The following is a 16,264-nucleotide window of genomic DNA, read 5'->3' as shown; positions in this document are numbered from 1 at the left end:
ACAGACACCCTGTGAGGTGGGTGGGACTGAGAGAGCGCTCCCAGAAGCTGCCCTTTCATGGACAATTCTGCAAGAGTTACAACTCACCCAAGGCCATTCCAGCAGCTGCAAGTGGAGGAGTGGGGAATCAAACCTGGTTCTCCCAGATAAGACGCCGTGCACTTAACCACTACACCAACGGAGTCACGCTGACTCACAGAATCCCACATGATCTGCCCTAGGACTCATTAACCGACTATTTCACTAGAGCCAAGGACCCTTTTTTAGTGGAAGGTTTAGTGAGGCTTTCCACCTGTGTCGTGTGGTCCACATTTGCAGTTGTGGTGGAGAGCCACACGGGCAGACCTTAAGGGCGCCTTGACCAGAAGTTACCCCGTGGGTGTAAGGAGCAGCCCTGGGTTTGTGCAGTCTGTGACGGAACCGGCCCGATTCTGCCTTCAGACCCGGTCTCAACTCCCTTTTGAGTTGCCAGCTCCTGGAGGGAGCTTATCCTCTTCCCACCACTAGGGAACGCTGCCACTACCTGTTCAATTTAGGAGTTCCTGACTGAGAGGAACAGGACTCCCAATTCCTCCTTCCTGCCAGTTCTGAGGCCTGGCCTCAAGGTCCTCTGCCAACCCAGCACCTGGTTATGACCGAGACCACAGTCCTTCTTTGGGAGACCCCTGGAGGACTGGCACCCTTGCCAACTGTATGCCTTCCCTGAGCTCCCCTCTTGCAGTAGCGTGGTCTAAGGCGGTTGGGGAACCTTGGTGGTACAGAGGGACTACCTTTTTAAACAGACAAAACATTTATTTAAAATTTATAACTATATACAGGCATTATAAAGTTGTGAGCAGAAGAACTAAATCGAACTAGGGAAAAAACGCTCCTTCTTCCCCAGCTATGCAACCGGCCCTGACCATACCATCCAGAACCCACTCACCCGTCTCCAAGACTCAAATCAAACTCCTTTTCCCTACCAAAATCTATAATACATAACAGGGGTGGCCAATGGTAGCTCTCCAGATGTTTTCTGCCTACAACTCCCATCAGCCCCAGCCAGCATGGCCAATGGCTGGGGCTGATGGGTGTTGTAGGCAAAAAAAACATCTGGGGAACTACTGTTGGCTACCCCTGATATATAACCCTTTTCCTGCCCGGGAACTGGTTTTCCCTCCTGCAACTCTCTGGGAGACCAGTCTGAAAGACTTCCTGTCTCTCCTGGAGGCCTCCTCAGAATGGCTGCTTCCAGGCAGGAGGAAGAGACTAGGCCGAAGCCTGCCTCCAGTTTGATGGCCTCTTCCTGCCAACTCCCCGATAACCATTGCCTAAAATGGCATTTCTCCACACAGCCCAAACAGGGACCTCCTCTTCAAGGCCTGAATCCAGGAGCTGGCTAAGGAATGGTCCTGGCGGGACGCCGTCTTCAGGAACCCCTGGTGACAGCCAGCGAGGCAAGCTGAGCACATGCACACGCACCCCAGCAGTGCCGGCAGCCCTGTTCACCTTAACCCTCAGTTGCTTTAACGTCCCACGCTTATACTGCAGAGGCAAATGATGCTACGGTCTAGGGGTGGTCTTACGTGTTATGGGAGGAGGAAATCCAGTACTGAGATAAGGGGTAGTTCATTTCGTCCGGCACCACCTGCTCATACTTGGAGTCCATGGTCGTGTTTTCTTTGGAGAAGAGGAATGTCAGGAACTGGGGGGAAGGAGACAAAAACTAGTGAGAAAGCCAGGGAAAGGAGGAGGAGAGAGAGATGAGCCAACTCTGGAAGCAGTGAGCCAAGAAGACGACGACTGCAGATTTATACCCCACCCTCCTCTCTGAATCAGAGACGCAGAGTGGCTTACAATCTCCTATACATTCTTTTCCCACCACAACAGACACCCTGTGAGGTAGGTAGGGCTGAGGGAGCTCTGGTAGCAGCTGCCCTTTCAAGGACAACTCCTGCGAGAGCTATGGCTGACCCAAGGCCATTCCAGCAGCTGCAATTAGAGGAGTGGGGAATCAAACCCGGTCCTTCCAGATAACAGTCTGCACACTTCACCACTAGAACAAGAAAACTGCAGATTTGTACCCTGCCCTTCTCTCTGAATCAGAGACTCAAAGTGGCTTGCAATCTTTTATATCTCCTTCCCCCACAACAGACACCCTGTGTTGGTGGGTGGGGCTGAGAGAGCTCTCACAGCAGCTGCCCTTGCAAGGACAACTCTTGCAATAGCTATGGCTGACTCAAGGCCATTCTAGCAGCTGCAAGTGGAGGAGGAGTGGAGAATCAAACCCCTTCCAGATTTATACCCCACCTTTCTCTCTGAATCAGAGACGCAGAGCGGCTTACAATCTCCTATATCTTCTTTTCCCACCACAACAGACACCCTGTGATGTAGGTGGGGCTGAGGGAGCTCTGGTAGCAGCTGCCCTTTCAAGGACAACTCCTGTGAGAGCTATGGCTAACCCAAGGCCATTCCAGCAGCTGCAAGTGGAGAAGGGGGGAATCAAACTCGGTTCTCCCAGATAAGAGTCAGCGCATTTAACCACTGCACCAAATTTGATCTCCTCTGATCTGGGAAGGGAAGCTGGGAGTCCTCACCCTCCCAGTGAGTAATTCCTGCAAAGGTCGGGTAATGGTGACAGGTTACCGGAAAGAGAGAGAGCAGAGTCTCTCCAGGTGTTGCGAAAACCTTGTAAGGCAGGGTGGAAGAGGGCCTGCAGGCCGGAACAAGCACCTTCTGCCGCAGTCTGTCTCATCCTGGCATTCCAATAACTACTGCCAGGTGTCAACTTAATTTCTTACAAGGGCTGAATCTGACATAAATGTCATTCATCAGACTGGGCCATGTATGCCATAAAATGTAATACAAGGTACCGGAGACAGTCTGCCACCGGAGAGCCAGTTTGGTGTAGTGGTGAAGTGTGCAGACTCTTATCTGGGAGAACTGGGTTTGATTCCCCACTCCTCCACTTGCACCTGCTGGAATGGCCTTGGGTCAGTCATAGCTCTGGCAGAGGTTGTCCTTGAAAGGGCAGCTGCTGGGAGAGCCCTCTCAGCCCCACCCACCTCACAAGGTGTCTCTTGTGAGGGGAGGAAGGTAAAGGAGATTGTGAGCTGCTCTGAGACACTTCGGAGTGGAGGGCGGGATATAAATCCAATATCTTCATCTACCTCAGAGGGTGCCTGTTGTGGCGGGGGGAAGGTAAAGAAGATGGTGAGCCGCTCTGAGACTCTTCGGAGTGGAGGGCGGGATATAAATCCAATATCTTCATCTACCTCACAGGGTGTCTGTTGTGGGGGGGGAAGGGAAAGGAGATTGTGAGCTGCTCTGAGACTCTTCGGAGTAGAGGGCAGGATATAAATCCAATATCTTCATCTACCTCACAGGGTGTCTGTTGTGGGGGAGGAAGGTAAAGGAGATTGTGAGCCGCTCTGAGACTCTTTGGAGTGGAGGGCGGGATATAAATCCAATATCTTCATCTACCTCACAGGGTGTCTGTTGTGGGGGAGGAAGGTAAAGGAGGTTGTGAGCCGCTCTGAGACTCTTCGGAGTTGAGGGCGGGATATAAATCCAATATCCTCATCTTCTTCTTCACTGATCGTGACCCTCACCCCTCCTGAATACCTATTAGATGTCCGTTAATTACTTTTATTAAGGAGGGGTTTTCCCATCTCTATTCTCCTAACAGTTTTGACACTGTTTACGAACACAAAAGTCTTCCTTGTCTCACCACAGAAGCAGTAAATTGCATGTGGCATATGCAAAGGAGTTGTACGAATGAGCTTCTGCACCTCTTTTTCTACGAAATGACCCTTGGGAGTTGGGTTTTGAGTGTCGTGACGAGCTGGATTGTGAGCAGGCCTTGAATTCCGTAGGCCTTGAATTCTGCAGGAATTCACGGGAGCACAGCTCCTGAACCTTTCGGACAGTTCCCCCTCCTCCTCCCCACTTTGTCCATTGAATAGTATGTGCAGCTGCATAACAATCTCTGGATGAGCTCCACCACCTATTTTTCTACAAAATGATCCCTGGTTTTGAGTATCGTGACTGCTGAGAATGCAAAGATGTAAATGGAATTTCTAGCTCAGGACATGAAGAAGATATTGGATTTATATCCCGCCCTCCACTCTGAATCTCAGAGTGGTCACAATCTCCTTTACCTCCCCCCCCACCCGCACAACAGACGCCCGGTGAGGTAAGTGGGGCTGAAAGAGCTTTCACAGAAGCTGCCCTTTCGAGGACAACTCCTATGAGAGCTCTGGCTGTCCCAAAGCCATTCCAGCAGGTCCAAGTGGAGGAGTGGGGAATCAAAACCGGTTCTCCCAGATATGAGTCCACACACTTAACCACTACACCATACTGGCTCTCCACTGGAGGGGCAACAAGAGGGCAGAGAGGCCAAGGTGTTCCCCTGAGAACATCAGAAGAGCCCTGCTGAGTCTCAGAGCGGCTCACAATCTCCTTTATCTTCCTCCCCTACAACAGACTCCCTGTGAGGTAGATGAAGATATTGGATTTATACCCCGCCCTCCACTCCAAATCTCAGAGTCTCAAAGCAGCTCACAATCTCGTTTACCTTTCCCCCCGCCACAACAGACACCCAGTGAGATGGGTGGGGCTGAGAGAGCTCTGACAGAAGCTGCCCTTTCAAGGACAACGCCTACGAGAGCTATGGCTGACCCAAGGCCATTCCAGCAGGTGGAAGAGTGGGGAATCAAACCAGATGCTCCCAGATATGAGTCCGCACACTTCACCACTGCGCCAAATTGGCTGGAGAGAAGGGAGAGATGGGGACCTGGGTGGGAAAGGCCCCGCTTCTGCTGGCATGTTCAAGTCTTCCTTTGCTCCCGCACACGCTCTCTTCCAGGCAGTGCTGAACGCAGAGCTGCCCAAGCCTACCTAGCCATCCTGCCTAAGCTTACCCACCTCATCCAGCTGGAAGAAAGGTTCAGCCATGTCGCTGAACGGATCCTGCAGGCAGCTGCACATGAATTCTCGAACTCGGGCAATGTCACTTGCCCAGGGCTCCTAGAGGAGGGGCAGAGGATCGAGGATTAGAAGGCAATAGCAAGAGGGGAGCAGATTCCAGAATAGGCATCTCCCATCTGTTCCACGTTGGTTTCTGCTTGAGTCTCAGCCTGCAGCTCAAGTAAGCAAGAAGGCAGCAACTGACACAAGAACATAAGAATCATAGAATTATAGAGTTGGGAAGGGACCTCCAGGGTCATCTAGTCCAACCCCCTGCACAATGCAGGAAACTCACAAACACCTCCCCTCTAAATTCACAGGATCTTCATCACTGTCAGCTGGGAATTATTAGGAAGGGAATTGAAAACAAATCAGCCAGTATCATAATGCCCCTGTATAAATCGATGGTGTGGTCTCATTTGGAGTACTGTGTGCAGTTCTGGTTGCCGCACCTCAAAAAGGATATTATAGCATTGGAGAAAGTCCAGAAAAGGGCAACTAGAATGATTAAAGGGCTGGAACACTTTCCCTATGAAGAAAGGTTGAAACGCTTGGGGCTCTTTAGCTTGGAGAAACGTCGACTGCGGGGTGACATGATAGAGGTTTACAAGATAATGCATGGGATGGAGAAAGTAGAGAAAGAAGTACTTTTCTCCCTTTCTCACAAGAACTTGTGGGCATTCGATGAAATTGCTGAGCAGACAGGTTAAAACGGATAAAAGGAAGTACTTCTTCACCCAAAGGGTGATTAACATGTGGAATTCACTGCCACAGGAGGTGGTGGCGGCCACAAGCATAGCCACCTTCAAGAGGGGTTTAGATAAAAATATGGAACAGAGGTCCATCAGTGACTATTAGCCACAGTGTGTGTGTGTATATATATATATATGTGGCATATATATATATATAAAATTTTTTGCCACTGTGTGACACAGAGTGTTGGACTGGATGGGCCATTGGCCTGATCCAACATGGCTTCTCTGATGTTCTTCTGTGACACAGAGTGTTGGACTGGAGGGGCCATTGGCCTGATCCAACAGGGCTTCTCTTATGTTCTTATGAGACACAGAGTGTTGGACTGGAGGGGCCATTGGCCTGATCCAACATGGCTTCTCTTATGTTCTTATGTGACACAGAGTGTTGGACTGGAGGGGCCATTGGCCTGATCTAACATGGCTTCTCTTATGCTCTTATACACCGCTCACTTTGAACCTACCTTCTGGTCATACTGCAGGAACTTCTGGAAATCATACAAGGTGATCTGGCACAGCTCTGGTCGGTCCACGTTTCTGGGTGAAATAGTAAAAAATTGAGTAGGAACACAAATCCTCCATGCAGGTACCCAGTTCCGCAGGGCCTGTAAGACAACCCTCTTCCGGCTGGCCTACAATGAATCTGGCATAGGAAACTAAGTGTAGCTCTATTAGATTTCTGCTTTGTTTTAATGCTTTGCTTTGCCATGTTTTAATGTTTTTATATTTTAAATGTTTTAATGGTGTAAATGTTTAATCCTAATTTTGTTATGTCGGATTTTATGTGTTGTGAGCCGCCCTGAGCCACCTTGGTGGGAACGGCGGGATATAAATAATAAATAAATAATAAAAAAAATATCCCTCATACACATACATATGCATACACATGCAAGATGCTTCTAGCGGGTGGTTTGCACAGCTGCGGGGTGGAGCAAAGGGGCCTGGGCTTTAGCCAGCAAGGTGACAGAACTGACACATCCAGAGCCCACCCAATTGCATCCAGTTTAATATGTCTCACTCTGTGCAAATAGTTCACTTCTGCAGTCTGCAATGGATCAGCATGTTAATCGGTGTGGCAGAATTTCTTTTGGGGTTGGGTCTCTTATGAAATTGGCAACAAGAGGCCCAAGCTATTCAGCACTATTAAGCGTTCATATTGCTAACAGCTTAGGCTGAGAATTTAGGTCAGTCAATGCGGGTAAAAGGTAAAAGCAGTCTCAGGGCAGGAAAAGCCTTATACGGTACAAGCGGGAAACGGAAGATAACTGACAATCTGCAAGGTGAATTCAATGAAATTGGGCATTCAATGAAATTGCTGAGCAGACAGGTTAAAACGGATAAAAGGAAGTACTTCTTCACCCAAAGGGTGATTAACATGTGGAATTCACTGCCACAGGAGGTGGTGGCGGCCACAAGCATGGCTACCTTCAAGAGGGGTTTAGATAAAAATATGGAGCAGAGGTCCATCAGTGGCTATTAGCCACAGTGTATGTGTGTGTGTATATATATATATATATATATATATATATATTATATATATATAAATTTGGCCACTGTGTGACACAGAGTGTTGGACTGGATGGGCCATCGGCCTGATCCAACATGGTTTCTCTTATGTTCTTATGCAGCTGGTAGTTCTGGAATGTAGTTGACGTATATAATAAGATAAGATGATGATGAAATAGAGATAAGTGATCGGGGGTGGGGAAAGCCTTTATAAACCTTGGGATTTTGAGCAGAGGGGGCTGTCTGCCTGAGAGACAGGGGGTCTCTACGCTGGTCAAGCCCTGAAATTAACAAGCCTTTGTTGATTTCAAGTTGATCCAACTAGAGACTGTCTCTATGCTTTTCATGCCGAACAAATGGGTTTTGGGACTTAGACTTTAAATGAGAAAACGTAGACTAACAGGGTGTTAGTCTAATAGGGACTTGGACTTTTCACAGAATGCTTAACTGTAGAGAACTGTGCTTAACTATGGAACTATGCTTGATTATAGAACTGAATTCTAACTGTATAAGTGTATGAGCAAATGTACTAATGCTATCTATTACTTTGCTTTTCTCTCTCTCTCTATATATATATTTTAAGCCTTCTGTCCAGAGAAGAAACTTGGGAGTCTAATAAAGTTTATCTGTAAGGTCTTGAAACTTGTTAGTGTGCATGTATTAGCCTTCTGATAACTGCAGGTTTTTTTGGTTTCTGAAAATCGTTTGGGTTTGGGTTACTGAGGGTACAAGAGGTACAAAAATAAATCCCGCCTCAATTGGCACATGAGAGAATGAATGAACACAAACGGGACATAAGGAAAACCTGATGGTAACTGTTGTACAAAAAAGCAAAAAACAAAATTTTGAAGGGAGTATACAACATGAAGTGCAATTAGAGATTAAACCGCACATGTCATCCTGGTTTAAACAGAGACTTGAGTTTCCTTACTCGTTTCGATCTCTTAAAAACTCTGCAAGACCTACTATTTAGAAATTTTCATTGGCTGCTCTTAACGCATTTTATCAATCCACAGTCTTGTTACCAATATCAGTTAATTTTCACCTGAATATTTCTTCCCGAGCTGACTTCATCAATATCCTTCTAACTGTTAATTTTGTTCTAGTCATTTACACAGAGAATGTACACTTCGAAAACTTAGGATGGAGTTCACACCCATCTCTCTGCCTCATACCTCCTCCTACCAGAACCTTCCCTTTAAATATAACTCCAAGTTTGACTTCCCTTCACATATCTGAGGAAGTGAATTGTGTCTGACAAAAGCTCAAATGGAAATAAATCTCATTAGTCTTTCAGGCACCCCAACCAGACTTCAGTTTTATTTTGGCTATGGCAGACTCATGGCCAAACTAGACATTACAGCAGCCCAAGGTCCAACCTGTGGCCACCAATGACATTTTAGATAAGACTGGGCATTTAAAAAATGCTGTGTGGGGAAACCTGGTGATATGCTCCCCTCATGGATTTCCTTGTACCAAAACAGCCCTGTTTCAACACTTGAAGGGTTGTGTATTTTAACTGCATTTTGTAGGCATCTAAACTCCATTTTAAAACTATGTTATTAATTTTTTTTCATGATGGGTGTTTGGAGGGGGTCGATTTTAATAGTTTTAAAATCTGATTTTATCATTTTTTTTTAAAAAACTTGTTCACTGCCTCAGTGAAGAATCCCAGATTTATACCCCGAGCTTCTCTCTGAATCAGAGACTCAGAGCAGCTTACAATCTCCTATATCTTCCCCCCTCCTGTGAGGTGGGTGGGGCTGGAGAGGGCTCTCCCAGCAGCTGCCCTTTCAAGGACAACTCTTGCGAGAGCTCTGGCTGACCCAAGGCCATTCCAGCAGCTGAGGACTGAGGAATCAAACCCGGTTCTCCCAGATAAGAGTCCACGCACTTAACCACTACAACAAAGTGGCCCTTATTAGGGCAGGAAAGTGGGATACAATTTTCGTAAATAATGTTTTAAATAAAAGAAAAAAACCCACAAAGATCTCCCAGTCCCTCATGCTGTGGCCTGATCAGGATTAGGGCCGTGTGACATTGCTTAAAGCATCAAGATCTTGTTTAAAATGGCGTCGGCGGCCAAAGGTTGGACCCACAGCCACTGTTAACATTTAGTTTGACTCTAACGAGGCAACGTATCTGCAGTCTGTTAAGATACGGCCTGTTCCTTCAGCCTGCCTTTAAAATACCTCTATGCAGAAAGAGCTAGCTGTACAGAAAAGCCATATGGCAACAAAAGGGGGGGGGAGGGAAACAGTGTAAAAGTAACAAATGTTGATACAAGTCTTGGCTTGCTGCTCTATGTTTTGAAACAAACAACTTATTATCCCTATTACTGACAGAAAAACGCTACACACTAGCTGCCAGATTTTAACAACACTGGCACAATTACAATAGAAGGTTGATGTTACAGCAGCAGCAGCAATGGATTGCCTAGGTAACTATCCATTTCATTCGCCTTCTTCAGGCTGCAGCACACTAGGCAAAGCCTTGACTTCAAGAATGGAATGCCCGGTATTTCCTTCAAATTTATATTTAGACACTCTCCAGCTTTTACAATCGTTGTATAGACAGTTGCAGCTGGAGCCTCAGAGACCAACAGTCTCCCATTAGAAGACTGCAGATTTATACCCCGCCCTTCTCTCTAAATCAGAGACTCAGAGCGGCTTACAATCTCCTATCTCTTCTCCCCCCACAGCAGACATCCTGTGAGGTGGGTGGGGCTGAGAGGGCTCTCACAGCAGCTGCCCTTTCAAGGACAACTCTTGCAAGAGCTATGGCTGACCCAAGGCCATTCCAGCAGCTGCAAGTGGAGGAGCGAGGAATCAAACCCGGTTCTCCCAGATAAGAGAGCTCTGGCTGACCCAAGGCCATTCCAGCAGGTGCAAGTGGAGGAGTGGGGAATCAAACCCGGTTCTCCCAGATAAGAGAGCTCTGGCTGACCCAAGGCCATTCCAGCAGGTGCAAGTGGAGGAGTGGGGAATCAAACCCGGTTCTCCCAGATAAGAGAGCTATGGCTGACCCAAGGCCATTCCAGCAGGTGCAAGTGGAGGAGTGGGGAATCAAACCCGGTTCTCCCAGATAAGAGAGCTCTGGCTGACCCCAGGCCATTCCAGCAGCTGCAAGTGGAGGAGCGAGGAATCAAACCCGGTTCTCCCAGATAAGAGAGCTCTGGCTGACCCAAGGCCATTCCAGCAGGTGCAAGTGGAGGAGTGGGGAATCAAACCCAGTTCTCCCAGATAAGAGAGCTCTGGCTGACCCCAGGCCATTCCAGCAGCTGCAAGTGGAGGAGCGAGGAATCAAACCCGGTTCTCCCAGATAAGAGAGCTCTGGCTGACCCAAGGCCATTCCAGCAGGTGCAAGTGGAGGAGTGGGGAATCAAACCCGGTTCTCCCAGATAAGAGAGCTATGGCTGACCCAAGGCCATTCCAGCAGGTGCAAGTGGAGGAGTGGGGAATCAAACCCGGTTCTCCCAGATAAGAGAGCTCTGGCTGACCCCAGGCCATTCCAGCAGCTGCAAGTGGAGGAGCGAGGAATCAAACCCGGTTCTCCCAGATAAGAGAGCTCTGGCTGACCCAAGGCCATTCCAGCAGCTGGAGGGGAGGAGTGGGGAATCAAACCTGGTTCTCCCAGATAATGTTTTAAATGTTTTAAATGTCTTATAATTTTAAATATTTTATAATTTTAAATGTATTAATTAATTTTAACTGTTTTATGCTTAAATGTTACTATGTGAAATCTTGTGCTGTGAGCCGCCCTGAGCCACTTGTTGGGAAGGGCGGGATATAAATAAATAAATAAATAAATAAGTAAGAGTCCGCACACTTAATCACTACACCAAACTGGCTCTCCCCCCACAACAGACACCCTGTCAGGTGGGTGGGGCTGGAGAGGGTTCTCACAGCAGCTGCCCTTTCAAGGACAACTCTTGCAAGAGCTATGGCTGACCCAAGGCCATCCCAGCAGCTGCAAGTGGAGGAGTGGGGAATCAAACCCGGTTCTCCCAGATAAGAGAGCTCTGGCTGACCCAAGACCATTCCAGCAGGTGCAAGTGGAGGAGCGGGGAATCAAACCCGGTTCTTCCAGATAAGAGCGTTCTGGCTGACCCAAGGCCATTCCAGCCGGTGCAAGTGGAGGAGTGGGGAATCAAACCCGGTTCTCCCAGATAAGAGTCTGCACACTTAACCACTACACCAAACTGGCTCTCAAGAGTTCACCTTTGTCAGATTCAAAATGTCTCTGTGCTAAGCAATAGGCAGGAATCAAGAACCATCTTGGCAGCTGCCCTCGAAATCTCTCCCAGCCTGTCAACAGCCTTCCTGACCTGTGCTCTACAGAGTCATGCACGTTTGTGCAAACACACACACACACACACACACAGTCTATCCCAAAGCGTAGCCTGCTTTCCTTTGTACTTACCGCAAGGGGAAAGACAATTCCAGCTGCTCGATGATCTGCCAATCAAAAGAGCGAAATTAAAGCGCCGTCAACGGAAGCAAGAGGACAAGCGGGTATCCATCATCCAGGGACAAACCGAGCTTTACAAACAGGTTTTGAAACAGCGTTCCAGTGAACTAGGAATATCAGCAGAGCCGTGAGGCAGAACTGACCTGAGCAAAGGGCGTCTGCGTGAACAAAGAGAGATGGAGACCCCCAACTCTGCCTTGGATGGCCCAGGCTAGTCTGTTCCCATCAGCAGGGTTAGTATCGGGGTGGGAGACCACCAAGGAAGCCCCAGGGTTGCTACGCAGAGTCAGGCAATGGCAAACCACCTCTGAACATGTCTCTTTGGAAACCCTCTGGCGGGGCCTTTTTCTGGTAACAGGAACTCCTTTGCCTATTAGGCCATGCCCCTCTTTTGCAGCCAATCCTCCAAGAGCTTTACAGGGCTCTTCTTCCAGGGCCTACTGTGAGTTCTTGGAGGATTGGCTACATCAAAGGTGTGTGGCCTAATAGGCAAAGGAGCTCCTGCTACAAAAAAGGCCCTGCCCCTTATGGGGTCACCGTAAGTCATCTGCAACTTGACCGTCCTGCCGAATGGCCCAGATGAAATCAGAGCAGAGGCAGGGAATGGCAAGCCACCTCCATTCCGAGTCTGATCTGGAAGCGCCAACGGGTCCAGAATGCGGCAGCACCAGCCCTGCCTAGAACACCACGGATGGCCCATATTCTACCTGTGCTGCGCCAGCTATACTGGTTGCCAGTTGAGTACCAGGTCAGATTCAAGGTTTTGGTTATGACCTTTCAGGCCTTGAGTGGTCTGGGACCGATGTATTTACGGGACCGCCTCCTCCACTATGTCCCTGGAAGGACGTTGCGCTCCAGGAGTTGAAATCTGCTGGTGATCCCTGGCCCGAAAGAGGTTTCGGCTGTCCTCAACGAGGGCCGGGGCTTTTTCAGTCCTGGCCCCGACTTGGCGGAACGCTCTGCTGGAAGACCTCAGGGCCCTGCGGGATCTTCCACAGTTCCGTAGGGCCTGTAAGGCAGAGATGTTCCGCCAAGCCTTTGCAAGAGGACAGCGACGGTTGCCGTGCTGGCACCTTCTCCTCCCCACCCCTCTTGGGGGGATCCCCCCACCACTGATGGGATGCAATGACTGAATAAGAGCACTTGAAAGACGCCATGAGGGTTTGTAATTTTTTAATGCCATTGATTTTATATATATGTATTTTTTAATGTTGTACGTCACCCTGAGCCTGGCGCTAGCCGGGATAGGGTGATTAATCAAATGTAAATAATAATAACAATGATGATGATAATAATAATAGCAGCCACGCTAGCTGGGATATGGTGATTAATCAAATGTATATAATAATAATAATAATAATAGCAGTCGCGCTAGCCGGGATAGGGTGATTAATCAAATGTAAATAATAATAATAATAATAATAATAATAATAATAATAATAATAATAATAATAGCAGTCGCGCTAGCCGGGATAGGGTGATTAATCAAATGTAAATAATAATAATAATAGCCGCGCTAGCCAGGATAGGGTGATTAATCAAATGTAAATAATAATAATAATAATAGCAGTCGCGCTAGCCGAGATAGGGTGATTAATCAAATGTAAATAATAATAATAATAGCCGCGCTAGCCAGGATAGGGTGATTAATCAAATGTAAATAATAATAATAATAATAGCAGCCACACTAGCCGGGATAGGGTGATTAATCAAATGTAAATAATAATAATAATAATAATAATAGCCATGCTAATCAGGATTTGGTGATTAATCAAATGTAAATAATAATAATAATAATAATAATAATAATAATAATAATAATAATAATAATAATAATAATAATAATAGCAGTCGCGCTAGCCGGGATAGGGTGATTAATCAAATGTAAATAATAATAATAATAATAATAATAATAATAATAATAATAATAATAATAATAATAATAATAGCCGCGCTAGCCAGGATAGGGTGATTAATCAAATGTAAATAATAATAGCCGCGCTAGCCGGGATAGGGTGATTAATCAAATGTAAATAATAATAATAATAATAGCAGCCACGCTAGCCGGGATAGGGTGATTAATCAAATGTAAATAATAATAATAATAATAATAGCCATGCTAATCAGGATTTGGTGATTAATCAAATGTAAATAATAATAATAATAATAATAGCCATGCTAATCAGGATTTGGTGATTAATCAAATGTAAATAATAATAATAATAATAATAATAATAATAATAATAATAATAATAATAATAATAATAATAATAATAATAATAGCAGTCGCGCTAGCCGGGATAGGGTGATTAATCAAATGTAAATAATAATAATAATAATAATAATAATAATAATAATAATAATAGCCGCGCTAGCCAGGATAGGGTGATTAATCAAATGTAAATAATAATAATAATAGCCGCGCTAGCCGGGATAGGGTGATTAATCAAATGTAAATAATAATAATAATAGCCGCGCTAGCCAGGATAGGGTGATTAATCAAATGTAAATAATAATAATAGCCGCGCTAGCCGGGATAGGGTGATTAATCAAATGTAAATAATAATAATAATAGCAGCCGCGCTAGCGTGATTAATAATAATAATAATAATAATAATAGCTGCGCTAGCCGGGATAGGGTGATTAATCAAATGTAAATAATAATAATAATTATTATTATATTATTATTATTCATCTCTTCCCTCGAAATCCACAAGGATTATAGAAAGTCCCCTTTCTTCCCACACCCAACCCCAGTGCCTTCTGACTTCCACCTCCACCCCATAATTTTGGATGACTAACCAGAATGCAAATGAGACCATGGGGTAAAAAATCTAGAAGGAACAAAATACAATTCACTATGCTAAATAATGTATCCAAATAAATTCTTATTATAAATCCTCAATTGTATTTATATCTCGTAGAGCTTATAATAAGACATAGACACAATTGAGGATTTATAATAAGAATTTATCTGGATACATTATTTAGCACGGTGAGGTGTATTTTGTTCCTTCGTAATTTCGGATGGGCCACACGGCTGCTGAATTCAGAAAGTGCATTCCCAGAACTATCCTTGATCCCCAGAAAGGCCTCTGGAACTCCACAGACCGATTCCCAACTTGCCACATCTCTGGGATCAGGCGGCATCGATATTAATCTGTCCGCTGCAGGCTCCAGTAGGTTCTTACCGATTTCTGGGCATCAAACATCAGGTTTTTGTAGAAATGTGCGAAGTGGTTGAAAGTCATTTCGGTCCTGACTTCCACCTCCTTTAGAGAAAAGAAAAATAAAGGGGTTCAAGCAAGAGGCCTTGACTGGATAATGAAAACTCCTTACTCAAGTATCAAGGAATCTAACAAAGTTGATTTGTCTATTCACCCCCCAGCATCAAAGTTTATTGCTGATGCCAGATGAAATCCCTTTCCTGAAGGGGGTTTTTCCCCGACGAGGGGTTTAGCTGGACCGAGCAGAAAAGTAAGCAAGGAGATTCCAGAGATGAATAGTGGTTAGAGGGTCAGCCCAGATCCTGCAAGAGCCGCATTCAAATTTCCATTCAGCAATGAAGCACATGGCATGAGCTTGAGCAAGTTACCTTCTCTTGGCTTGAGCCTACCTCAAAGGTGGGTTGTAAGTATAAAATAGGGAGAGGACAACCATGCAAGCTCCCCTGAGTTTCTTAGAAGAAAGGTGAGATAAAAATGGGATAGTACAAATAGATTAGATAGGCAGATGGGAGAATGAGAAGAAGAGGGAAGAAGAATAAGGAGAATTGCAGATTTATATCCCACCCTTCTCTCTGAATCAGAAACTCAGAGCAGCTTACAATCTCCTTTATCTTCTCCCCGCACAACAGACACCCTGTGAGGTGGGTGGGGCTGAGAGAGCTCTGAGAGAAGAATTGCAGATTTATACCTTGCCCTTCTCTCTGAATCAGAGACTCAGAGTGGCTTGCAATCTCCTTTATCTTCTTCTCCCACAACAGGCACCCTGTGAGGTGGGTAGGGCTGAGAGAGCTCTCCCAGAAGCTGCCCTTTCAAGGACAGCTCTGCGAGAGCTCTGGCTGACCCAAGGCCATTCCAGCAGCTGCAAGTGGAAGAGTGGGGAATTCAACCTGGTTCTCCCAGATAAGAGTCCGCACACTTCACCACTACACCAAACTGGCTCTGGGAGGGGAGGGGAAGAGCAGAAAGGCGAGGGGATGGGGTGGGGGCAAGGAGGTCTTCTCACCAGAAGTTTGTCCCTCAGAAATCTCATATTAGGCACACGATAGTTGACCTGTGGCAAGAGGGCCTTCAGATCTTTGGGGGTGACGCTGCAAAGAAAAAGAGATGCGGAAATAGGGCTTTGTATATATAAAAAAGAGCCTTCTGTCAGCAAAATGACCTTTTTTTTTGGACCACTTGCTCCACTTAACCAGCTGCAACACCGCTGAGTCTTTGTACCCCGATTCCCGCCCCCCCTGTTTTGAATTCAGGTATAAGGCACACACCGATTCCAGACTAACATCTCCAATCAAAGATTTGAATGCCCCCAACTGTGCATGCTGGGGAAATTCTTTCCACACACAAAAGAAACCAAAGGAAGCC

At 46.2% G+C, this 16,264-nt stretch overlaps 1 protein-coding gene across 1 annotated transcript in view; it reads right to left on the bottom strand.

The window, feature by feature from the left end:
- Positions 1-16,264, bottom strand: part of LOC132574915 (1-phosphatidylinositol 4,5-bisphosphate phosphodiesterase gamma-1-like) — a 156,741-nt gene that overhangs the window by 64,050 nt on the left and 76,427 nt on the right. Inside the window, 6 exon segments of the mRNA XM_060243165.1 lie at positions 1,566-1,684; positions 4,906-5,007; positions 6,164-6,236; positions 11,628-11,662; positions 14,867-14,947; positions 15,906-15,990. Of these exon segments, the coding sequence (XP_060099148.1) occupies positions 1,566-1,684; positions 4,906-5,007; positions 6,164-6,236; positions 11,628-11,662; positions 14,867-14,947; positions 15,906-15,990 (495 nt within the window).

This window comes from Heteronotia binoei, chromosome 7, assembly GCF_032191835.1.
Source record: "Heteronotia binoei isolate CCM8104 ecotype False Entrance Well chromosome 7, APGP_CSIRO_Hbin_v1, whole genome shotgun sequence".
Classification (NCBI taxonomy): Eukaryota; Metazoa; Chordata; class Lepidosauria; order Squamata; family Gekkonidae; genus Heteronotia; species Heteronotia binoei.
The sequence above is the reverse complement of the archived record's forward strand: the minus strand, read 5'-3'. Positions and strand labels throughout refer to the sequence as shown.